Below are 26,002 nucleotides of genomic sequence, written 5' to 3'. Positions count from 1 at the left end.
AAAAAATAAAAAATAAAAATATAAATATAAATATAAATAAAAATTAAAATTGCATGAAGTTAAGTGAATATGTGATGTAAATATACAGTATTCGAATAACATGTTCAGTATTCGATCTCTCTCTTCTGTCCAAGGAAGGAAAAGCGAAGCTCTAACCTCAAGGAGCAACCCATTTTGAGTCATAAAATCATATTGCTTGACAGAAATTCAAGAGAAGAATTCCAAATCTCTGGTGGAATTTAGAACTTAGAACCCTATCCCACACTTGTTTGTTAGGAAACCATTTTGGGTCCCTTGGGTTGAACACTTCTGGGTTTTTCAATTTTAACGAGGAGCAATTTAAATTCCAAATTCCTAAACCAGAGAAATCCATGCAAGGCAGTGATAAATCTCAAGCAAAAAGCTACAATATCGCCAAGAAGATAATTGTGCGAAAAAACCAAAAAAAGATAGGGAAACGAAAACCAAGAAATTCAACATAGACCATTGAATTGAAGAACGAAGAAAAAGAACCCTAACGATAACAGTTGCAACGATGTCACGAATTGGTTGAATCCCATCACAGAAAATGAAATCAGCAAAGCAAATCCCAACAAGACACACCTACGATTGAACAGAAGTACATCCAAAGCGGAAATAAACCCAGAAACCCTAATTATATCTTCTTTTCTAGATGAAAAGACAGAGAGAAAGAATCACAAAAGAAGCATTGTCTGGAATCAAATAAAATTCATTTTCACTTGGCTAGTATCCGTTGCCGAGCTTGGTTTTCCTGCTGCTGCTGCAGGTAGTTAAGCGGCCTCCTGAAAAGCATAATTTGTGGCTCAGGGCGGTGGATCGCGTAGTGAACCCATCCACGACTTTGCCGAACACCGATCGCGCGCCACTCATCCTGAAACATCAATATGAACATCGAAATCCGTTAAATTCTCAGAAAATTAACTTCGAATGCTAACAAGAAAATTTGTTCTATTTACTTCAGTAAGAAGGCGATTTTTCGGGAGCCGTCTGGTAACTTCAGGAGGGAGAGTAACATGCCTGCAAGAACAGAAAACCCGAAAGGTATTCAAGAATCAAGACACAAAACATGCGAATCACTTCTACAGCGATCTTGGTGAGGAGATTTTACCTGTATTCGTAATTGTCGTCGAAATATTTATCAGAGTACTCAATGTCACCCATCTCTATCTAATTCTTGAAGTCGCAGAGCTTTGATTGCTTGCAGATGGTAATGAAAACCAAAAGATTTGGTTCGATTTCGTCGAGAACCTTCAAGGATGAAATGAAAAACAAACGTAAGAACAAAAATCGATCAGAAAAGAAGATCGTCCTTCTTGATTCTAAATAAAAAATCAAAAACAGGTGAAGAAAGAGAGGAGATGATGATGGTACGTGGAAATGATAAGGAGAATGCGAGAGAGAACAGCAAAGCAAAGCAAAACGATGCTCGGGGTAGAGAATTTATAACAATAACAAGTAGAACTCTAGAAGTTGATTCTCGTGTCTATACGAGATATATGTTTGATGACACGTGGTACCTTACCATTGGTTGCTAAGAGTTTATATTCAATCTTTCAGAAAAAAATGCCGTTGGAGAATTTGATTTTTCAAACTTTAAATCTTTCAGAAAACCAGAAGATTTTGTTTTTGTTAATGGTTTGATTTGATTTGGCTTGGTTTAATTTTAATTCGTTTAATTATTAATTTTATCTTAAAAAATAATAATAATAGAGATAATTATTGTTGCCCTCTCTATTATATCTTAATTACTAAAATAACTCTCTTCTTTATGAAATTATTGTTGTCCCCCTCAATTCTAACACTATTACATTTAAATATTTAATGTCTATTTTGTCCTTATAGAGTTAAAAAATCAAATACAATACTATCCTCCTTTTAAAAAAACCATAACAAGTACTAATTTTGCTGATTGTATTTTTATTATTTTGAATTCCAAAAAAAATAATAAAAGAAAAGAAAAAAAAAGAAAGAAAAAGAAAAAGAAAAAGAGAAAAAGAAAGAAAGAAAAAGAAAAGAAGGAGACTATCTAAATATTTTTTTTTTTTTTTGTTAAGAAAAAGAACTTCCTAAAATTAATAACGTCAAATTAGATAGATAGTAGATAAATGAAAACCTAATGGAGGTACAAACTTCCTAAATTGATAACATCAAATTGAAAAAATAATACCAAATTAAAAGGTACATACAAAAAGTTAAAATATAAGAAAATATCAAATTAGGGTTAATTTTTTCTTAATTACTAAGATAATAATATAATTTAATATAAAGTATAAATAAGTAGAATTAAAACTTTAAATTATTTTAGAATTTTTAAACAAATAAAAATTGCCATGTCATCACTTAATTAACGGAGTTTTAAGGTACAGGACAATAATAATTATAGTTAAAGTCTAATGTTGAATTAGTAATTTTAAAAAGTATAGGCGGATAAAGTAATAATTAAGCTATAACATAAGGAGCAACAGTAATTATCTGAAGAAAAAAAATTCACCATAAAAATATATTAATTGATAAATAATTATTAATACCATTTATACTATAGTTTAATCAATCCTTGTTCGTTATGAAATTACAATTATCGCCTCAATTCTGATGTTGTTTAGAGACCATTAAGTTTGAATGTATAATGTCAATTTTACCCTTTATTAGAATTAATTAATAAGCCAAAAGATGGTATTATCTTCATTTGGCAAAACCATTGGAATACCAATTTGCCCTTATATTATTGTCATTTTGGATTTTAAAGAGATTGTTTCATACTCAAAATGAATAAATAACAACAAACTTAAGGTTATTTTTGGACTTTTGTTAGTACTATTTGAACAAACAAATTTTTTTTTTTGGGTCAGAAAAATATTCTTATTTCATATAGAAAACAATCTCAACATTTTGATGGGTAGTGTACTAAAGAACCTCACCCCTCAACAACAACTAAAAACATGAAGTTGAGGGAGTGAACACTCATCAATTATGTCTTCTCTGCTTCTTTAGTTCTGATGATGTCCAAAATTGCTACATTAAGTAGTGTTAGTATTTCTGAATGAATCCTCCATGTTGAAGACGATGATGGAGAAGCCATTCATTTCCATCTATGTAAGAGATGTCTATGTATTGTGACACTTCAGAGTAGCTTAATTGTTTGCTATATGACACCCTTGAGTTCTCACTAGCTCCTGGTCCAACACTTTTATATTCTCCAAAGAAGACTGTTCTGTAAACATTAACATTAAACAAGGCTTAATCAATTATTTTCAAGAGGACTAATCTTTGAAACATAAGAGCAAGAAACACAAACTGGTCTTTGGAGGAATCATTCCAATCATTCCATCCATCTGATGATATCATCACATCATGCATGTATGAATTGGCAAAGATAACAGTTGCATAGTGTTGATGTGAAAAATATAATCTTAGCTCCATAGTTCGCTCTTGATCCAGACCTTGCTCCTGAGACCAAAACAAAGTGAAAGTGGGCCGCCTCTGAGGACGGGAAGCCACCTCCGACAATCGAGTTAGTCCAGGCCAACAAATCAAACACTCCATCGTGGAGTGAAAGCCCAAAGAGATGAGAAATATCATGCTCTTCTAGGGTTAGAAAGCGAAAGAGTGATGGCTGAAATGTTCAGAGCTTACCCCGTTCGGGCTTGATGAGGAATTATATAGCTGATCCATACCTAAAGAAGTAGTGGATGCTTCTCACCTCTTGAATGCTTATTTGATGAGATGGAAGGTGGAGATGGCTTCATGCATCTGTGAAGATTGACAAGCCGGATAATTTGACCGCCTGTCCGCCGTGTCGTCCTATCATGAGATGGGCCATCAGTGCTTACTACATCCGCGCCTTGCAGCTATCTGGACAGAGGGGCTGATAGCGCTAGGCTCGAGGGAAACCCTGAATTGGACAAAAGCTTCCATATCCGTTGCGGGATATGAGGGATCCTCCGTACGCACGGAGCATGGGAAAAGACAGTTGTGGGGTCCTTCATCCTTGCTAAGAAGTCTTCCGCCAGTACAAGTACTGTGCTATCCTTGGTTTAACTCTTTCCATGGATCCTCCCGAGAAGTGCTATATCCCAAAGAGTCTTTAATATACGGCTCTTGGCTTAGCACATGAATCTTTGACCTTACTCCACATGGCTATCCTTGGCCCGTATGATTTTGGTGGATAACATTAGCCCCCTAGTCTTTATAATGTCCCTTTCATCATAAAGAATATGCAACTCGAGTCCCCATTATTCTTGGGTTTGATGTGCTTCGAGTAGCCTAAATGACTTCTCCAGGGGAAAACAAAACTTGTGTCTTTAATGCGGGCATCATGAGCTGACAGTTATATCAGCGGATCATGTCATTCTAAATGGAAGGCATGTCGTTTCAGATGCTCCAGTAATTGCCACTGATGAGCACATTTATGTGTGAAATCTTAAGGCATAAAACATGCATTTTATACACTTAGAGTGGAGTTACCTTGGGTTTTATGTTGTTTTTGCAGATTTTAAGACTTTTCAAGATTTAAGCAAATATTTGGAGTTTTGGGCTTGAATCATGCTATTTTACACGTCAAGAAGTCCATTCAAATTCTCAAATGCAAAAATGGGCATGATCTGGAGCATAATGGGCTAGAGATGTGTGATTATGGGCCAACTCCGAAATATTGAAGAGAAAAAGAAGGCAAATTTGATCTACGGCTAAGATTTTAAATCAAATCTACAGAGATATTATTGAGAGGGTCCAAATGGAAAAGAGTCCTTGCATACATCAATATCTTATCTCCTATCTTGGATTTAATTAAAGAAAGAAAAAGAGGAAAAATAATTATATTCAGAAAGAAAAAGAGGAAAAATCCCGTTTTTGAATGCCTCTGTCCAGTTTCGATCAAACCCTTCATCGAACGGTCATCCGATGTCCGATCGTGCTGATTTTGGGAGGAGAGCTTCATGACTACTTAAACCTCAAATCCAACGATGGAATTATGCATCTGATTTCTCTAAGTTGTCGCGATTAGTACGTCAAAACCCTAATTGGCTGAGTCAGATAGAAACCCTGAGTTTTATTCAAATTCAGCCGTGCTTCATATCTCATGTAAACTCTATAAAAGAAGAGCATACTCCATCAAAGGAGAAGGTGTTCTAGAGCTTAGTAGAAGCATTCTTTCTTCTCTCTTCAGTTTATCTAGGCTTTCTCTAGTTTTCTTTGCTTGCATTTGTGAGATTTAAATTTCTAGATTCAATGTTTAGGTTTAATTTTTTTATGTAATGCAATTCAAGTTCAAGTTTCAAGTTTTTAGATTCGTTTTTCTCTAGGTCTAGCAATTGCAGATTTAGATCATTCTAGATCTAGATCTGGTTGTTAGGGTTGGTTGAGATTTGAATCATTTGTTCAATTCGCAAGTAAGTAACCTTCTTTATTAGTCTTCTCTCCTCCCTCCATTCCCGCTTCTATCTACCCCTCTATACTCTTAATTTAGGATTTACTTTCAGCATTATTTATTGTTCTCCCTTCCCCTGGATCCTTGATCAGAGATGCTTATAGTCGTGCCTCTCTTTGGTTAAGGCTTCATTTTTCTTTTATTGCTTTGTTTATTGTTTTGTTATTTACTTTCTGCCTATTCATTCATCATCTCGAACCATATAACCGGAGCAAACCTACAGGTGTGCCTCTGCTTCTGATGACGGATGGTGTTGCATTTGCATTTAAGCTATAAACTAGATTTTACTGACTACTTTAACATACTAACTGGTTTTATTTTTTTTTTCCTTTTTATTTTTATTGTTCACATTTTTTTTTCCTGTCTTTTATTTATGCATTGATTGTGTTTAATTTATTTTTCGTTTCAATTCGATTGCATTAGACGTATAGATTAGGATCCTTTAGTTTAGTTAATTAGTTAACAAAATTGAATCATTCCACTCTCGCATTACTATTAAGAAGTTGAATTCTAAATGGTATATTTCCTAGGGCTGCAACTGGGCCGGGCTGGGCCGGGCTTTTGCAATCCCAAGCCCAGCCCTATATGGTATAATTTGAGCTCATTCCCGCCCTGGCCCTAAGCCCTACAGGGCCAAGCCAAGCCCATTCCCGCCCTAATTGGCCCTAATTGGGCCGGGTCGGGATGGGTTGGCCCTGATTGGCTCTGATTGGCCCTGGCCCTAATTGGCCCTGTCCCTGTCCCTGGCCCTAATTGGCCCTGTCCCTGGCCCTGATTGACCCTGTCCTTGGCCCTAATTGGCCTTGTCCCTGGCCCTGATTGGCCCCTGATTGGCCTTGTCCCTAGCTTTAATTGGCCATATCTTTGGTCGTAAATATCAAATGTAAGACAGGTAGTAATTAAAATACATATTAAAGTAATTAAATACTTAAATTCCAAACTCAATTCTGGAAAATAAAATATTAAAGATGTCAACAAATAATCCAAAACTTAGATTCAATATGTATTTAACTATCTATACCCATTTAGATTTTAGAGAAATAGAGAAATAGAGAAATCCAAATTTCTAGGGTTTTTTAATTGGCTCTCTCTCTCTCTCTCTCTCTCTCTCTCTCTCTCTCTCTCTCTCTCTCTCTCTCTCTCTCTCTCTCCTCTCTCTTCTCTCTCTCTCTCTCTCTCTCTCTCTCTCTCTCTCTCTCTCTCTCCTTCTCTCTCTCTCTCTCTCCTCTCCTTCTCTCTCTCTCTTTCGTTTTTTCCTTTGGTTTTTCTCCAGCAGCAAAGAGTTAAAATTATTCATGAAATAGAATAAGTAGAGAGAAGAATTGTAATTAAATTTAGGCATATTTGAAAGTCAAGTCAATTATAGAGAATGTCACACAAACTCTTTTTGTAAACTTAGAAACATCAAAGATTCATAATTCAAAAGGAATCTGATAAATGAAAATTTTATCTTCAAAGTCAAGAATTTAAGCCGTAGGTAGGTATGTTTTCATTCACAACTGTTCAATAAATTGATATCTTTATTCAATACAAAAAAATCATATTCAAAACCTTGTTAACAAGTAAATCGACAATAATTTAGTATTCAACAAAAAAAAAAGTATTTTTTTTCATAGTTAAAGAAAATGATGTTTTAGTTACAAACATAGCTATATGTTTTTAATAATTTTTTTTGAAATATCAGAGTAGATTTGTTAGATATTCATGATGAGAAGTTAGGGTATAGATTTGTTAGATATTAATTCTTTATGTAATAGTTTTTATTATTTATAATATATTATCTCGCCTTAGTCAAAAAACAAAATCCATATTTTATTGAACTAAAAATGACTTTGTTGGAAAAATAAAAATCACCTTAAAAATAATATAAAAAGTGAATTTATAGTCTAATATGATCAAAGTGACTAAATATCAAAATCAAGACTCATATCAATGTTAGTATGAAGATCATGGTAAAAATCTAGTACCGTAGTACATGATCATCGTCAAATTAATATTAAGATTAGAACCAAAATTAGGGTCAGGATCAGAGCCAAAATGAGGTTATAGTCTATTTTTATTAATTTTTTACAAAACATGATCATGTTTTTAAAATTTGACACATGTCAAGTATCCACCTATATGTATCACAATTAATTCCTCTCCATGTGGGTGGAGGGTCCAGAGTCTTTAGACTCAAATCAGGGCCAGGATCAGGGTCAGGGCTAATATCAGGGCCAAGATCAGGGCCAAGATCGGGGCCAAGGTCGGGGCTAAGATCAGGGCCAAAATCAGGGCTAGGATCAGGGCTAGGATCAGGGCCAAAATCAAGGCCAAGATCAGGGCCAAAATCAGGGCTTGGGTTAGGGCTAAAAATTAGGGACGAGTCGGGATGGGCTGGGCGGGCCAAAGAGTAATCCCAGGCCCGCCCTTGGCCCTAGTTCAGGGCCAGAATATTTTGGCCCTAACCCGCCCTTAGGGCCAAAATCTTTAGCCCAAGCCCTATTCGGGCTCAGAGCGGGCTTAGGGCGGGTCAGGGCCGCCAGGGCCAAACTTGCACCCCTAATATCTCCTTGAGATCAACTTGTTAGTTACACGATACCGTGCGCTTGCGGTTACTTTTAAATTTCACTAACAGCCACGTTGCTTCAACAGTTATTTCCCCTTGGAGCAGGAAAAGTAAGGCAGATAGGTTTCATTGTTCATCCATCAAAGGTTTTTGTAAAATGACCCTTGGTTACTTCTTCTTTGTTCCTGTAGCGGATTCCAAATCGTAAAAGACCTTTCAGTCCTCTTCTTCCTCGCTGTTTCTTTAATCCTTCAAATAGAGAAGAAATGGGTAGGAAGACTGCCAGTAGGTCTAGACCATTTGCCAGGGCTTCACAGGACGAAGTTGGGAGAGAACAAGATCCATCGGACAGTACGTACAGTCCTCCTTCATCGCCACTGGGTTCATCACTCGAACGGGGCGGAGCCCTGAGTTATACCACTGAAGAAGGTAAGGCTTTTGACTTTTTGCCTCAACTTCTTTCTTTGGCCAGGCATAAAACCTGGTTAGGACCTTCCAATTATCCCAGCCTTCTTCGCCGTCGCCATACTTTGTTAATGCAAAAAGCTTTTAGGATTCCTGATGAAATATCCCGTAAGATTACCTGGCCTTAACGAGAGAGCAAATCGGTTGAAGGAAGGGGAGATTCCCCTTTATTTTGATTCCATATTGGGTGGTTTGAGCCTCCCACTGTGTTCTTTTGTCAAGCAAACCTTGGAGTACTACAGCCTTAACCCAGGTATGTTGGCTCCAAATTGTTGGAGATACCTCATAGGTTTCATGGGGTGTTGCCATCGCCTCAACATAGGTTGTAACCTATTGGTATTCCGCGGTGCTTCTTACATTCGAGCCTTAGGAAGAATGGGGTGGTATAGCTTTAGCAAGCGGGGTACTCCAACTCTTAAGTTTGAGATCTTGGAAAAAGGGCTCGCTTCCCAAAAAATATAAGAGATGGGCGGATAGGTATATTGCCTGCAAAATCCCTCAAGAGTGTGCTTCCTCTTCCTGGCCTCTCCTATCCAAGAATGATATTAAGAGGTTAAACCGCAAACCTTCCCTAAGTAAGGGAGAGAGATATCGTTATAATATTCTTGTTAGAGGAAAATGCGATCATGTCCATGGCAAAGAAATGGACTTCGAAGCCTCTTTGCTGCTTTGGGGGCTAATGGTTGGTGAGAGAAGTATCTTTCTTTTGTAGTTCCCAATATGCCCTTTAATAGGGATGACCTTCTCCAACGTTACATATTAGGGAGAACGGCAGCCATGCTGGAGCTAGGGAAATCCAAGGACTCAAAAGATGGAAGCTCCACTCCCCCTGCAGGACTTCCCAGTCTTGCGGCCAGGGTCCCCTTAGACTCCGAGTTGATGACCATGGAAGAAGTCATTCGAGGAGTAAAGGAGGAAGTTGACAAATCAGCAGTCGGAGGATGAATCGCCCATTTACGTGTCCAGCGGAGGCAGTCCTCGAGAAGTGATTCAAAGAGGAGGTAAAAATGTGAAGGAAAGTCGTAAGCAACTTGCATCTCCTCCCATGACCAGAGGCAAGAAAAAAATGATGAAGGCTAGTTTAGCCGACAAAGTTTCTACGGACATCTCGATGGCAACCTCTGGACATCCTTCTCTAGGGGTTTCCATTGGGGAAAGATCCTCTCGAAGAATTGCTTCCAGAGCCAGCAAGTCCAATCCAGCATCAAGGACTTTAGATTCCTGTTTTTTAGAGATTTTTGGAGATACTCCACCCGTCGGTTCTTCTCGTCCATCAACAGCAGCACCATTCTCAGGAACACCAACACCGCCAACTGCATCCGCAGTGGCAACACCAGCAGCTCCATCAGTAGTAAAACCATCAACAATGATAGTTCTTCCAGCAATCATACCACCAGTTCAAGCAGCAACGGCAGCATCCGCATTATCAGCACCAGCCTCAGCAACAGCAGTAGTACCGGCACCAGCAACACCAGCAGCACCTTCCCCGAAAATGCCTCCAACCGCCCAGGAGCCTGGAATCTCTGAAAGGATTCCCAAACCTTCTTCTTATTCTAGGTTGGGATAGAAGGAGAGATAACTTGGTCCAGGGAGTGGATGGAGAGAGAGTGGCAGTAGAAGACAAGTCATCCTCGGACTGGATTCCCCTGCACTCTCTGACTTCACAAATTGCCTAGTAAATTATTATTAGTCACCTGGTGCTTCCCTTATTTCTTTCTTGTTTGTCATCCTTCTCTCTCCTCTTTTTTATAGGAGCGCTTATCGCACCGTCTCCCTGACCGAAGGACTCATTTGCCGGAGCAGGTACCTGTCTTCCGAGGTATCTTCCATGACCAGAAGCCTATCTGATCGCCTCGACTTTAAGGATTCCGTGAAAAAGGAGCACGACACGGCCATTGGCGAGAGGGATACGCTCCAGAGGAAGGTCAAGTACTTGGAAGGAAAATTGGAGTTGCTCTCCTAAAACAATGCCCAATACAAAGCTCAGAGGGATGAGGCTATTGAGATGCAGAGAGCCACAGACAGGGTCTGCAATGATTATTTCAGGGCAAAAAAGGAGATAGAGGCCAGAAGGTTCAAACTGCAAGTACAAGTCCATGAATTGAAAGAGTCTTTGGCCAATCTCTTGAAATAGAAGGAGACCCTCACAGGCAAATGTGAGCAGTCAAAGCACGAGTTGGGAGTCCTTCGTTCTGCATGGGAGCATAACCAGTCTGTGATTTTTAGGCTGATTGAAGAGGCCAACGTGAGTCAGAGGAAAGCGCGGGATGCCATCAAAAGGGTTGAAGAGCTTAGGAGGGAGCTGCTTGACGCTACTACCCCTGGTTTCAAGCTAGAGTTGGATGAGGCTTTCCAGCTGATGATAGCAAGGCTTCCTGCGGACGTTTCTTCAACTGGATGCATCCTTCACAGGGGACGTCCTCATCCTCCTCCAAAGAAGCAGCTCAGACCTCCGGCCCCTCTCACGCTCCTGTTGCAACCCTTGATCTCAAGGCCTCTGAAGAAGTTCTGGATACCGTTCCCCTGTTGCAAATTAATCCAGATGGCTCTATGATAGGGATTTTGCTTGGGAGCACATGTGGCACTGCTCCGAGCAGCCAAAGGTCATGATTAATATGAAGACTAAACCTTCAATCGCAACCACACAAAATGCACATGTGCGATTAAAATAACTTAAGTGACTAGTAAACCGGTTTTTTACAACCTAACTCAAACCCAAACAATGGATCAAACCAGTATTTGTCTTCACTCTCACATTTAACTTCTCTCTTCCAGTGACTTCTCATCTCCTCAAAATCCGGCTACGTCTCATCTGTGGTTATGCCACCCCTGTAAACAAACCCCCGCCCCCTTTCTGGTTCTTTCCTTCCTCCACAACCACACACACTTTCTCTCCAATTTGCTTGTTCCTTAGGTTTTGCATCTGTTTGCTGCTAAGGTAGGCATTAGAAAGTATGTTTGTTCTCGTCTTTCAATGATTTGTCCCAAATCTAGCTATTAAATTTTCTCAAAAAAAAAAAAAAAAAAAAAAAAAAAAGGTAAAAGAAGATGAAAAACCAAAATATGAGGTCATCGGTTTTTAAAGCCCCATGCTTGTGAATCTCAGGGACCTTATCTCTTCTTTGCTTTTGAAAATTCTCAGAATGGAAAAAGTCCTAGGATTTGCGACATATGATTTCAACTTTTTAGAATTCTCCCCTTGTTCAGAGCTATAGAGTAATCCATCTTCTGACCAAATATGATCACTAGCAGAGTAACACTATAACCGTGCACCTAATTGAGGTGCAATAGCTAAACAACATCTATACTTGGCATCTCTCTTTGCCAAGGGAAACCATAATCAGACTAAGAAGCTTTGAATGCAGTTAAACATTAGAGATTCTGTCCGAAAATTCTCACTTTGTATGATTTCCTTTTTTTTTTTTTTGCTTGGTTGGGTGGAGTCAAGAAAACTAGTTATCAGATGGGTTGATTCTTTGCATGAACAAATTCATGTTTTCTACCGCAAAAAAAAAAAAAAAAAAAAAAAAAAAATTGTAGACAATAGCTGAGGCCCTCAGTTCAGGTTGTCTTCCTTTTTACATGTCCTCATTCTACAACAAAACTGATGATCATAAGGAACAAGCAAATTGGAGAGAAAGTGTGTGTGTGGTAGTGGAGGAAGGAAAGAAGCAAGAAAGGGGCGGGGGTTTGTTTCCAAAGGTGGCATAACCAGACGTCACCGGATTTTGAGGAGATGAGACGTCGCTAGAAGAGAGATCGTCGGAGAACAGAAAAAAAAGCAGCTTTGATTCGATCGATAAAGGGGAGAGATAAAGCATCGCTTGTTGAAGATTGATTTTCTTTTTCGTCCTTTGTTTGTTCGGTTTGATCGAGGTCAGATCCGGTGAAATTTGGCAAAGAATATGTTTAGTTTTCACTTCGATCTCACTTTTGTGAATCAGAATTTGATATCGTGGTCCTAACTTTAAGCAACTAGGCTTCATTCGTTGATTCCATCGAGAGTTGGCTTGTGGTAGTTGGTGGCGGGGGAAATCTAAAGTTTCTGGGCAGAGAGACGTCACCGGATTTTGTGGAGATGAGACATCGCTGGAAGAGAGAAGTTAAATGTGAGAGTGAAAACAAATACTAGTTCGATCCATTGTTTGGGTTTGAGTTAGGTTGTAAAAACCAGTTTACTAGTCACTTAAGTTATTTTAATCGCACATGTGCATTTTGTGCCGCTGCGATTGAAGATTCTGTCTTCATATTAATCGTGACCTTTGGCTGCTCGGAGCAATGCCACGTAGGCACTGCCTCCAAGCAAAATTCCTATGATAGTGACCACCCCTGAAGATGCCAGCCTGACTTTTCCGCCTTTGCTATAAACAATATCTTTTGTTCTCCTTTCTCTTTTTTTGTATGGTGAGCTCATTTTCTAGCTGTAACTCCTCTTTTTATGAATGGAGAACTTTTTTTTTTTGCGTTCTTGCTAAATTTTTCGGAAGGAGATGCTAGGAATATCTGCAGCTTTAGGGCTCGCCTTATTAGCAAAGGGACCCCTGCTTTAGGAATATCGCCTATTGGTCCTCCATCCCAATGTCCTCCGTTGAAAGTTAATTAGTTTTTTGACTTTCTTCTTGAAGACTACTGGTTCCCAATGTCAAGGGATACCACTTTGTTGCCTTTATTTGGAAAGTGGATCATAAAGAGCAAGATATGCCTCCAACTTAGCGGGGACCCTGGGTCCTGTTTAGACAACTACCACTTTCCTCATGTAGACTTCACAGATACTTTTCAGCGGTGAAGTGGAGGCTTAAGAAGCACTCACTTTACTGTCCTGCGAGAAGTTGTTCATCCATGAACTGTCACACTGACGCCCAAAGTGAGCTTGACACCTCTGATTCCTCTAAAGGACATGCTTTTAGGTGTTGTTAGGCTCCACCGTTTGTGGTCATGCACATTTAACCAAGGAAAGTGGATTCCACGAGCAGGGTCGCGAATTCATCTCTCAAAATCATGCATTCCCTCGGAGAGGAGCAGATCCTCCCAAAACTGAGGTTATTGACGATATCTCCTGGTTGACCCTTAAAAGGGGGGGAGGTATTCAGAGACACTAAGTCCCCGGATGATCCGGCTCCTACTAGGCTCCATTTTTCTTGAACTAGTCCACCTCTCCTTGGATATAATGACCTTACAGCGAGGAAGGTTTAATATTCCCTAGGCCGAGCCTTCCGTGAGAGTGACTAGTTTGTCTTTAGCAATACATGCCATGGCAAAAAGGTTGATGATGCCATGCAACACGCGTAGCCTCGCTCACCCTTGGCAGCTTAGGAGATAGCCGAGTGGATGCTGCAGTCATCCAACAAGGTTTTCTTCCTTCACTTCTGCAGGGGCTCCTGTTCTTGAGTGATTTCAATCATGTGGGAGAAATTCAGAGTTTCTCCCTGGAGGTAGGTTAAAGCCAGCTCACTGAAGGACCTCGACACGCCTTTCCCACTATTGTTAAGTGATTGACTCTTTTGTTTGCTTCCACAGCGATCAGCCACCAGGAGTATGGTGTTAACGTCCTCAACTACGGCAGCTATATCTCAACGCTCTGCTCCCGCTAGGGAGGTGCATAAATATGCCCTTAAGGGCCCTTAGTCTCTTGAGTCTCAGAATTTACTTCAAGATTATAGATCATGGACATTTTAGAGAGGCCGATAATTCCTTTGCTCACTCTACCTAATCCTGGGATCCCAAGAGCTGCTCTTCGTCCTACGTCGATACCCCTCACAGGACACACCTACTCGCTTTTTCAATTCACTCACCAAAGATGGAGAGAGCTGAATTTTCTTGCAGCGTGCAAGGCTACAAGAGAGAGCGTAGGTGGCCCTTCATTTGAGGGGGACGCCTACTTCAGAGTACTAGGGGGGAACGCATGTGGGTGCGAGGTTAGAGAGATGAACATGTGATTCACTCCTAAGGGGAGGATCAACAAACACCAAGGATAACCTTATCCCACTCCTTTCCTTGAGGCTGCATTCCTTCCGGGACGAGAACTTGATATCCCCATCGTCCTCCATCCGTCACGGGTTTGCAGCAAGGATTTTGACAAAAAAAGGAATGAAGGGAGAGCCAGCGATCTTTTTGTTAGCAATTTCCCACGGCGCCAATGTTGGTGTGAAAAAAAATATAATCTTAGCTCCATAGTTTGCTCTTGATCCAGACCTTGCTCTTGAAACCAAAACAAAGTGAAAGTGGGCCGCCTCTAAGGACGAGAAGCCACCTCCGACAATCGAGTTAGTCTAGGCCAGCAAATCAAAGACTCCATCATGGAGTGAAAGCCCAAAGAGATGAGAAAGATCATGCTCTTCCAGGGTTAGAAAGCGAAAGAGTGATGGATGGAATGTTCATAGCTTAACCCGTTCAGGCTTGATGAGGAATTATATAGCTGATCCATACCTAAAGAAGTAGTTGATGCTTCTCAGCTGTTGGATGTTTACTTTATGAGATGGAAGGTGGAGATGGCTTCATGCATCTGTGAAGATTAACAAGCTGGATGATTTGACCGCCTGTCCGCCATGCCGTCCTATCATGGGATGGGCCATCAATGCCTACTACGTCCGCGCCATGCAGCCGTCTGGACATAGGGGCTGAAGGCACTAGGCTCGAGGGAAACCCTAAATTGGACAGAAGCTTCCATATCTGCTGCGGGATATGAGGGATCCTTCGTATGCTCGGAGCGTGGGAAAAGACAGTTGTGGGGTCCTTCATCCTTGCCAAGAAGTCTTCCGCGAGTACAAGTAATGCGCTATCCCTGGTTTAACTCTTGCCATGGGTCCTCCCGAGAAGTACTATATCCCGAAAAGTCTTTAATATACGGCTCTTGGCTTAGCACATGAATCCTTGACCTTATTCCATGTGGCTATCCCCAGCCCCTATGATTTTGGTGGATAACACATAGGCACCCCAAGCTCTCCCAAGCCACAATTTTCCTACTCCATTGATAATACAATACACAAACGAAAATCCTATCTTTTCACTTGCAAACTACCTTCCATGAGCCGTGATTGATCCAGTGATCACTCCTAGAACTTGTTTAGCTATTGAGTTAATGGTGCAATCCTGTGTCAGTAGCAACCTCCAACATGGGTTAGTAATAGAAGATATGGAGAAAAAGTGTGGCTTTTGATAAAAATGGAAAGTCTGATTGGAATGGTCTTGGCATACCATACAAGAAGGGGTAGTAATTGTTTGTTACAATGGTTCACTCTTTTATCTTCAAGAACGAACTAATGAGAAAAGTGTTCTAAAGAGTGACCTTTACAGAACATGCAAGACTTGCTCTTCCAACAAAACAAAAACTTGATAAAACGGTTTCGACAGGTAGAGCCACCCCATGGCCGGGGGAGGGGGGAGCTCCCCAAATTTTTTGAAATTCCCCTCGTTTTTCTTTATTTTTTTATTTTTTAAAATTTTATAAAAAGATCCCTTTGGCTCTCTTTCCTTGCGTGAATGTGTGAAATATCACCACTTGCACCCCCCAATTGCAAAAAAAATTTAACTATGAAGACAAAGGGTGGAAAGGTCATTGTATTTTTTAGGCTTTTCACTTGTTTTTGATTTTGTAAGAAATTAGTATTAATTTTGGATCAATATTGGTAGTTTATTTTTTTAATATTAGTGGTAGAAATTTTGTAATCATTATTCAGCCCCTCTTGATGTTAAATCTTGACTCTACTCCTTTTTTTGACGGTGAAGGTCTCTAGAGACCACACCTACCACCCACTGCTCATAAAACCTCTAAGCTTGATAAGTAGAAGCTTAAGCCTAGTTAGGAATCTATACAGCAATGATTGAAGAACAGATAGATATATGTATGTACCTCATAGAATGATCTGGCATTCCCAAAGATGAAATCAATAGATCCTTGGATAAAACACTCCTTAAAGTAATGCCTCCTTGGTCATCAAGAAGTGTATCTTGTGCACCATAAAATCCACAGCCATAAAATGCAGCTTGGTCACCTGCAATTCTCAGTGCCACTGCCTGCCCACCAACTTCACCTGGATCAGGCGCTGGAGCTATATTCTTCATCATCAACACCCCAGAAAGTAATTCAAACAAATCAGTTCTCTGTCTATTATCCAATATATAGTTATAACAAGATCAATATTGACTGGTTAGGAAACCAAAATATCTCTCAAGTTTCAAGGTATTTTGTGGGCAAAACTCAACTTGTTATGAGTGCTCAAATGTGGTTAAAACTTGTCAAAACTTGGCTGGTTGAAGCTGATTTAAACTGGGTTTTTCGAAATTTTATATGATCGTGAAAAACTGAGATTTTGAACCCTGGTTACAGCTAACACCCAAGTTAAATAAAATCAAATCACCAAAAAATTTGGTTACTCGAAAGCTAATATTATAAGCTACGAAGTTAGGAGCCAAAATGGCAACTGAAGAGCTGTTAACGGTGCCTCCAGTGATGTTAGCAGAATCATTCCATTCTATGTATGTTTTCAAATATCCCCTTCCTTGGAATATCAAGTTTGTCTTGTCAACATCCACAACCAACTTCTCCCTCTCACAGCAAACTTAAAATTATTTTGAGATCAAATAGTACTACTCAATTAGTATTTAATGTTTGATATGATAAAGATAATTACCTGTAAACACCGGAATTAATAAAGATTAGTGTTCTAGTGGGACTTGTGTCAGGGACAGCGTTTATGGCCTCTTGCACACTAGTGAAGTTGGCGCATTCCTTGTTCAGATCCACTGTAAGGAGGAGAGAAACACCATATTCTGATACAATCCAAGATGTGAATGTATCAGTGCCATCACATTCCATGTTGTGTTTCCTAGCACGTCTGGATATTGGGTTGGCAATTATGCGCTTCAAGACAGAGAGAAGCTCATCAATGCCAGTTTGCTGCATCACCTGTTTGATCAAGGCAATCTCAAGGCTTTTTACTGCACCAGTAGTTGGGCTGTTGGTAGAAGAATGAGGATGGATTTCTCTGAAAGGAATTAGAATGGCCAAGGGTGTGAACACAATGACTGAAAGGCAAAATATAATGTTGGTTTTGGGTCTCATGGTTGAACTGTTCTAAGGGAGCTGTGGTGGTGCTAGTGTTTGCTCACGTTCTTTTGATGTGGGTGTGAGGGGAGAAGGGGTGTAACATCTCATAATTTAGGAAGAGGAGATCTCTAGAGAGAATTATGTATAGGTGATGTATAGGTGTGTGTTGGTTAGTTTGGAAGTAAAGAGTAGGATACAATAGAGGAGATTGATTCCCCATTGTACATAGGATACTGACCACCCATAAGGTATAGAACCCATTACCCTCCTATTATTCACTTTCAAAGTTTGCTTCTGAATGAGTCCTCATCTCTTGTTGTTTCTTATAATATTTTCAGTTACAGAATAGACATGATAACCTTTGTTTTGCTTTGCTTCGCAAGTTGTATGTGGAGAATGCTTGCTGATTCTTGTTATGCTCAAAATGAATTTTTGTTATGATCAAGACAAGAATTCCTGAATGAAAATTCTTGTAGCTCAAATTAAAGAAAAAATTTCACGATTAAAGAAACAGTGTAATCTAGATATATCTAGAGCATAGCAAAGAAACTTGTAACTTTATGAAGAGCCTTTCAGCATGAGTTAATGGTCTTGAGTCCTTGTTTCACTTTTGAGTGAGGGTGCTTTATCTTAATCCAAGTTGTATAAACAATAGCCTCCACCTCATGCATGGAATGGAAGCCCATATTTTTATTTTCTGTGCGACCATCAACGGATGACATGTGTGTTACCACAATTGATCCAGCAGTGTGATTGATATTATTTTTTTATAGACTTGTACAATTAAGAGTAGAATTGGGCAAATTTAGGTTAAAACCAAATTGAGAACTACCCAAAGATGTTTTCCCTGTATCTTCTCCGTTAGGCTTTTGCCACAAGTAAGTATAATCCCACAGTAAACGGCACAAAACAAAGGGATCGATAGCCAGAAAACGATTAGGAAGCAGATGGGAGGGTTGGCTAGAGGTAAACAAGAAAGAAAGTGATATGGTTGGTTTGGATCACTCTCTATCTCTGATGTGTGGCTGTTAAATCCGTGATCTTGGATATCACGGATTGAGGGGATTTTGTCAAGACCCATATTGAGCAACAGAAGGGAGCTTGGAAAATGACCAGCATCCATCCGGTAATTTCTCACACATCCGCATTACTGTGTCAGCACCAGAATCATTGTTAAGCTCTTCGATCTGCAGCTTCCTTTCAGGAAGAGTAGGAGGAGGAGTCAAGGGAAGCAAAGGGAGCATCCTGCACTGGGGCCTTCCCTTTGTTTTCTTTCTTCCTAATGAAAGAGAGAGGGGAGGGGAACTGAGCATTAGGTGGGCAAGCCAATAATGCCATAGGTTTGGAGGGGAAGAAGAATTCTGATTATATTCTGGGGTAGGGTGCAGCAAGCCAACGGATTGTGAGTTTGGACAATAAACTCTTCATAGAGAGAGATTTCCTATTGAGTAGGGATTCCAATGTTGAAGACATGCACCATCATCATAAGAAAGCTATGAATGATTTCCAACTCCCTCCTCTTTTCAGAATAAAAGTGCAGACTCAGGAACAACCAACTCAATCGATTCTAAAGCATGAGGTTTAGGAAACAGATGTGGATATTGGGTAAGTAGAGTTATTCAGTGAGGAGATGGAAGAGATCAACTCTGGTTTTGGCATTGAAAGGGGGCACTAAAACCTTCATGCCCTACTCCTAATGCCCAACTGTTTCATCCCAACTTCACAGATGATATTAAACATTTTCTCAGAGGGAAGGGAATCTAGGCTATCTAGCTACTGCTGTAAATGGCTTTGAGGTTGGGCAAAAAAAAAGTAAATGGCTTTAAGAACATAGTTTCATGTTACATCAAATGAAGATTGGTGAAATTGCAACCACATGATACCAACTAAGGGAAGCAAGGTGTGCTGAAACAGAGCTTCCACTTGCATGAGAACAACTTGGATAGCACCTTCAAGAGAAGAATTCCAATCCTATTTGCTTGACAGAAATTCAAGAGAAGAATTCCAATCCTCTGGTGGAAATTAGGACTTAGAACCCTATCCCACACTTGTTTGTTTAGGAAACCATTTTGGATCTCTTGGGTTGAACACTTCTGGGTTTTTCAATTTTAAAGAGGAGCAAGTTAAATTCCAAATTCCTAAACCAGAGAATCCATGCAAGGCAGTGAGAAATCTCAAGCAAAAATATACAATATCGCCAAGAAGATAATTGTGCGAAAAAGTGAGAGATGAACAAAAAAAAACCCAAAAAAAGATATGGAAACGAAAACCACGAAATACGACATAGGCTACCAGTCAGATCTACACTACAGTTAGCCACACCATTGAATTGAAGAACGAAGAAAAAGAACCCTAACTATAACAGTTGCAACGATGTCACGAATTGCTTGAATCCCATCACAGAAAATGAAACCAGCAAAGCAAATCCCAACAAGACACACCTACGATTGAACAGAAGCACATCCAAAGCGGAAATAAACCCAGAAACCCTAATTATATCTTCTTTTCTAGATGAAAAGACAGAGAGAAAGAATCACAAAAGAAGCAATGTGTGGAACTAAGTAAAATTCATTTTCACTTGGCTAGTATCTGTTGCTGAGCTTGGTTTTCCTGCTGCTGCTGGTAGTTAAGCGGCCTCCTGAAAAGCATAATGTGTGGCTCAGGGCGGTGGATCGCGTAGTGAACCCATCCACGACTTTGCTGAACACCGATCGCGCGCCACTCATTCTGAAACATCAATATGAACATCGAAATCCGTTAAATTCTCAGAAAATTAACTTTGAATGCTAACAAGAAAATCTGTTCTACTTACTTCAGTAAGAAGGCGATTCTTCGGGAGCAGTTTGGTAACTTCAGGAGGGAGAATAACATGCCTGCAAGAACAGAAAACCCGAAAGGTATTCAAGAATCAAGACACAAAATATGCGAATCACTTCTACAGCGATCTTGGTGAGGAGATTTTACCTGTATTCGTAATTGTCGTCGAAATATTTCTCAGAGTACTGAATGTGGGCCATCTCTATCTAATTCTTCAAGTCGCTGAGCTTTGATTGCTTGCAGATGGGAATGAAAACCAAAAGATTTGGTTCGATTTCGTCGAGAACCTTCAACGATGAAATGAAAAACAAACAAAGAACAAAAATCGATCAGAAAAGAAGATCGATCCTTCTTGATTCTAAATAAAAAATAAAAAACAGGTGAAGAAAGAGAGGAGATGATGATGGTACCTGGAAATGATAAGGAGAACGCGAGAGAGAACAACAAAGCAAAGCAAAACGACGCTCGGGGTGGAGAATTTATAACAATAACAAGTAGGACTCTAGAAGTCGATTCTCGTCTCCATACGAGATATATGTTTGATGAAACGTGGTACCTTACCATTGGTTGCTAAGAATTTATATTCAATCTTTCAGGAAAAAATGCCGTTAGGGAATTTGATTTTTCAAAATTTAAATCTTTCAGAAAACCAGAAGATTTTGTTTAATGTTACTGGTTTGATTTGATTTGGCTTGGTTTAATTTTAATTCGTTTAATTACTAATTTTATCTGAAATAAATAATAATAATAATAATAATAGAGATAATTATTGTTGTCCTCTCTATTATATCTTAATTATTAAAATAACCTTTTCTTTATGAAATTATTGTTGTCCCCCTCAATTTTAACAATATTACATTTGAATGTTTAATGTCTATTTTGTCCTTATAGAGTTAAATAAATCAAGGGATACTATCCTCCTTTGCCTCCCTGTACTTTGATTTTATTACTAATAAAACCCTGTTCTTTACAAAATTGCTCCCCCCCCCTTCCTTATAACGGTGTTAAGTAACCGTTAAGTTTGAATATGTAATGTCCACTTTGTCCTTCATTAAAATTAAGAAATCAAAAGACGATACTACCCCATTTATAAAAACCAGATTAAATGTCAATTTTACCCTAACTTCATTTATTTTGAATTAAAAAAATATTGGTTTTCCACCTTCACTAAACTTATTTATTTTGAATTAAAGAAATTGGCAAAATTCAAATTCGATTTGGTTTCCCACCTTCTCCTCTAGCATAGTTGGGAAGGAAACCACAAATTTTTTTTTTTGGGGGCTGGTGCTTTTTAATATTGGAACGAACGTAACACCTCCCGATGGGAGTTTAGACTTTTAACCACTTTACAAACCCACCATTGTCGAAACCACAAAATCTTGCCGAGAAGGAATTAACAGTAGGTGATATTCGGTTTCCAAATTTGAGTTGAATTCTATCTTCCCTCTTCTTCGGTTTCTATTTTAATTTTATTCAATTATTATTTCTTTATTTTGGTGATTTTTTTTAGAGTAAAACCAGATTATGATTATTTTTTTCTCTATAATTAATTAAGGGTATTACTGTAACTTGACAAAAGGGTAAATAAGTAAAGAGATAAGTAAAAGGGTATTTTGGGATTTTAAAAAAATATGGAGATGCCACATCATCAGTAAACTAACGGAACTTAACAGTAGGGGGCATTAGTAATTATAGACAAAGTTAAAGGTTGGATTAATAATTTTGCAAAATACAGGGGATACATTAGTAATAAAATCAAAGTATAGGGGGGCAATAGTAATTATCCCATAAATCAAATACAATACTATCCTCCTTTAAAAAAAGACCATAACAAATACCAATTTTGAGCTTGTATTTTTTATTATTTTGAATTAAAAAAAAAAGATTATCTAACTTATTGTTTTTTTTTTTTTAAGAAAAAGAACTTCCTAAAATTAATAACGTCAAATTAGATAGTAAATAAATGAAAACCTAATGGAGATACAAACTTCCTAAATTAATAATATCAAATTGAAAAAAAAATACTAAATTAAAAAGTAAATATAAAAAGTTAAAATTTAAGGAAATATCAAATTAGGGTTAATTTTTTCTTAATTACTAAGATAATAATATAATTTGATATAAAGTATAAATAAGTAGAATAAAACGTTAAGATAATTTTTTAAAATTTTTAAACAAATAAAATTGCCATGTCATCACTTAACTAATGGAGTTTCAGGGTACGGGGCAATAATAATTATAGTTAAAGTGTAATGTTGAATTAGTAATTTTAAAAAAATATAGGCGTGATAAAGTAATAATTAAGCTATAACATAAGGAGCAACAGTAATTATCTGAAAATAATAATAATAATTTCAGCATAAAAATATATTAATTTAAAAATAATTATTAATACCCTTTATACTATAGTTTAATCAATCCTTGTTCGTTATGAAATTACAATTATCCCCTCACTTCTGATGTTGTTTAGAGACCATTAAGTTTGAATGTATAATGTCAATTTTACCCTTGTTAGAATTAATTAATAAGCCAAAAGATGGTATTATCTTCATTTAACAAAACCATTGGAATATCAATTTGTCCTTATATTCTTGGCATTTTGGATTTTAAAGAGATTGTTTCATACTTAAATGAATAAAAAATAACAAACTTAACGTTATTTTGGGACTTTTGTTAGTACTATTTGAACAAACAAAATTTTCTTTTTTTGGATCAGTATAATATTCTTATTTCATATAGAAAACAATCTCAACATTTTGATGGGTAGTGTACTAAAGAACCTTACCCCTCAACAACAACTGAAAAACATGAAGTTGAGGGAGTGAACACTCATTGATATGGGAAACTCATGATCGAACCGGATCCATCCTCAATTCAATCCTTGATTCCGGTCGAGAACTGCTCGACCATGTCAGGTTCGAATGAACCGGATTAAACAATAGCATGATAAGGAAGGAACCTTGCATGTCCAGAAGGCAAGCACGAACCCATGAAATTCGGGATGGATAACGAATCGAGAAGCGGTTATTATTGCTCACGGAAGTTGGCAATCGTGTAGGACATGGTAACTGCCATGCACTTAGGGTAAGAGATCATGTGATTAAGGAAAGTCACCCACCACTCCGCAAAGGAAGTTCAACTGTAAAGATTTGACGGCCACCAAGATAAGGCACGAATGAATCTAATGGTCGGGATTGGAAGGTAAAAACTATATAAACCCTAACCTACGTACAAAGAAGGTAACTAAATCGCATTCACAATATTCGTATTCAACAACTGTGCCGAGCTTTGTGATCAATCCCTTAACTGACTTAGCCTTCGGAGGTGGCCTCTTGACCTCCACGGTCGGGCCACGTCTGACATTGTTTTGCAGGTCATTCACCAGTGATCTAAGGGTTGAGCAGATTTTGGATGCATCATTTGGTGCCGTCTGTGGGAAACGCTTCAGAAAGTCATGGTTACTAGATCAGTAGCAGCAGCGGCAGCAGCTCAAAGAGAACTAAGCATTCGCCCTTCGGAGGGAAATGATCCAGAAGATATTCCAAAAGGAAGTTGTGCTCAAGAGGTTTGTGAAGATGGAGGATTAGGTGGTAACGAACGCTTGAACCCTTCAAATCTTCTTTAGCAACAATTGGATCAAATGCAACTTTAGTTTCTGGAGATGAACTAGACGCTTCGTATGTTTGTCAAGCAAGTGGTGGCTCCTCAAGCTCCTGATCAAGAGGAGGCTAGAAGACATGCAAGAGAAACACAGATGCTTTTACCTCCAACATGAGGGCATTCCTAGCAAGGAGATAGACAACCAGCCGAAGGCCATAGTTATGGACAGGACATTCAAAGGAAACCCTGAGGTCGGTCCGGGGAGTTAAGAACCGGAGAATTGCCCAGAAGGGACAGTCGGCGTGATCGGCCGCAAGCCATCCGAACCGAAACATTAACAAAGCTCGGTAGAGGAGTTCGCACTCACTTGCCAACTTCTCGACGCTCAAGATGAGAAAGCATTCAGATCGATGGTGGACGATCTGTGCACATTGGTCGAGAGCTTGTTGATATAAATTAGAGGTTGGGACAACTTTCCCCAGGAAAGATGATCGATGACATTTATTCGGTTGTTGTGAAAAATAACAACGCAAGTGTACGCTGTCGTAACAAGTAATATAATGATAAAAGATCGATCCCTCAAAGACTATAGATTAAGTACCAAATTAATTATACCAATTTTATTGGAACAAATAATAAGGAAGATAATTATTCTAGACTATAATGCAAATTGAAATTCAAGTTGAGATTTATTAATAACTAAAAACCTAGGGGTCAGATTTCACCATAACTAAGCATTCCCACCCTTTTATCCCTCTGATTGATAGTCGAGATTCCCTTCCCTATCTACTAGTCTCTCTCGAAACTAATAGAAATTCCCTCAATTGCTAACCCACAATATTTCTATGTGGGTTACAACAATTGAGAAATCATTAAATTCTATGGATTCCTATGTAACAACTACACAAACCATGTAAGTATATCTCTATCCTACATGTAATTCATGGCTTTTACTCCAATGAACTAAACACATAAATCCCCTCTCAGATCATTATGATTAACAAATCAGTTGATTAGTGGCCAATTAAAATCAAAAGCATGAAGAATAGAAGTAAAAACTCAATCAAAAGAAACAATATTCAAAATTATATTGATGAGTTCAAGAGTGGGAATTCAAAGATAGGCTACATCTGATCCCTAGAAAAACTAAATTAGTTCATACTCAAAATTAAAAACATTACAGAGGAGTTCAAGAACATTGAAAGAAGATCAAGAAAAACTTAATCCTAAGCTTCAGATCTCCAAAGCCATCCAACGTCTTTTGGTTTGACCTCTCCACTCCTCCAAAGCTCCAAGAAGGTTCTCTCTAGTGTTTCAAAGCTCCAAAAACTGCCTCTCCCTCTTCCTGGAGTTTACTCTCCTTTTATAGATTAATTAAACTCAGAGTTCTTATCTGACTTAACCAAGGAGTGTTTTGACATATGAATTGGACTAACTTTGAGATCTCCAATGCATAATCCCACCGTTGGATTTGAAGACTAAGAAGTCTTGAAGTTGTCCTCCAAAAATCAGCTCGATCGGACACCAGATGACCATCCGATGAAGATTTTGATCAAAACTGGACAGAGACACTCAAAAACGGGATTTTTCTGTCTTCTTTATTTGAATTCGATTATTCTTCCTCTTTTCCTTTATTTGATCAAATCATAAATAAGAAATAAAACATAGAAGCATGCAAGGACTCAATCTCTCTATGTTTTTGACTTGCTGTAGGACTCTTGCAATAATACCCAGATTTGATTGATAATTTCTTACGCGTAAAAGTAATAAATCTTAATTAGAATTTGTTAAGAAATATATAAAATCACCAATGTTATATAAATAAAAGGAAAGGGTGCAACATATTCATTTTCATATCATATTAGGGTAAATTGATATAAAACAATTGTAAACACATGGAAATATAGTAAATTAATCGTATAAAATAATATGCATGAAATCAACTTATCATCGGTCATCAGAAAGACTCCATTTGTTGAAGCTATAGCCGGATTCCAATTTCCTCATAACTTCCGGCTCCCAACTTTTTCTTCGTTCGATGGTTTGGGAGATCCCATTGCCTATATTAGTTACTACCAGC

At 38.5% G+C, this 26,002-nt stretch overlaps 2 protein-coding genes and 1 pseudogene across 2 annotated transcripts; all 3 read right to left on the bottom strand.

The window, feature by feature from the left end:
• Nucleotides 1–500: 500 nt before the first annotated feature.
• On the bottom strand, nucleotides 501–1,458 carry LOC149023687 (cyclin-dependent kinases regulatory subunit 1-like). The gene is made up of 4 exons (XM_089142839.1): nucleotides 1,393–1,458; nucleotides 1,130–1,269; nucleotides 978–1,038; nucleotides 501–892 (listed from the first exon to the last, which is right to left on the bottom strand). Exons 2-4 carry the CDS (start codon nucleotides 1,180–1,182, stop codon nucleotides 737–739), a joined length of 270 nt encoding a protein of 89 aa, XP_088998965.1. The 5' UTR covers nucleotides 1,183–1,269; nucleotides 1,393–1,458; the 3' UTR covers nucleotides 501–736.
• Nucleotides 1,459–3,048: 1,590 nt separating this feature from the next.
• On the bottom strand, nucleotides 3,049–17,638 carry LOC149023686 (putative pectinesterase 15; annotated as a pseudogene).
• A 461-nt stretch (nucleotides 17,639–18,099) lies between these two features.
• LOC149023685 (cyclin-dependent kinases regulatory subunit 1-like) lies at nucleotides 18,100–20,808 on the bottom strand. The gene is made up of 4 exons (XM_089142838.1): nucleotides 20,733–20,808; nucleotides 20,470–20,609; nucleotides 20,318–20,378; nucleotides 18,100–20,232 (listed from the first exon to the last, which is right to left on the bottom strand). The coding sequence occupies exons 2-4, from the start codon at nucleotides 20,520–20,522 to the stop codon at nucleotides 20,080–20,082; spliced, it is 267 nt and encodes an 88-aa protein (XP_088998964.1). The 5' UTR covers nucleotides 20,523–20,609; nucleotides 20,733–20,808; the 3' UTR covers nucleotides 18,100–20,079.
• Between the last annotated feature and the right edge of the window lie 5,194 nt (nucleotides 20,809–26,002).

This window comes from Hakea prostrata, chromosome 2, assembly GCF_041222555.1.
Source record: "Hakea prostrata isolate BN-2017 chromosome 2, UWA_Hpros_2, whole genome shotgun sequence".
Lineage (NCBI taxonomy): Eukaryota > Viridiplantae > Streptophyta > Magnoliopsida > Proteales > Proteaceae > Hakea > Hakea prostrata.
The sequence above is the reverse complement of the archived record's forward strand: the minus strand, read 5'-3'. Positions and strand labels throughout refer to the sequence as shown.

Bases quoted from the DNA above. Each gene is read 5' to 3' on its own strand.
- LOC149023687 (XM_089142839.1), bottom strand. From the start codon at position 1,182: ATGGGTGACATTGAGTACTCTGATAAATATTTCGACGACAATTACGAA. The intron at 1,039-1,129 runs GTAAAATCTCCT...CTGTTCTTGCAG, and splicing joins GACGACAATTACGAATACAG to GCATGTTACTCTCCCTCCTG. The intron at 893-977 runs GTAAATAGAACA...TTGATGTTTCAG, and splicing joins AAAATCGCCTTCTTACTGAA to GATGAGTGGCGCGCGATCGG.
- LOC149023685 (XM_089142838.1), bottom strand. From the start codon at position 20,522: ATGGCCCACATTCAGTACTCTGAGAAATATTTCGACGACAATTACGAA. The intron at 20,379-20,469 runs GTAAAATCTCCT...CTGTTCTTGCAG, and splicing joins GACGACAATTACGAATACAG to GCATGTTATTCTCCCTCCTG. The intron at 20,233-20,317 runs GTAAGTAGAACA...TTGATGTTTCAG, and splicing joins AGAATCGCCTTCTTACTGAA to AATGAGTGGCGCGCGATCGG.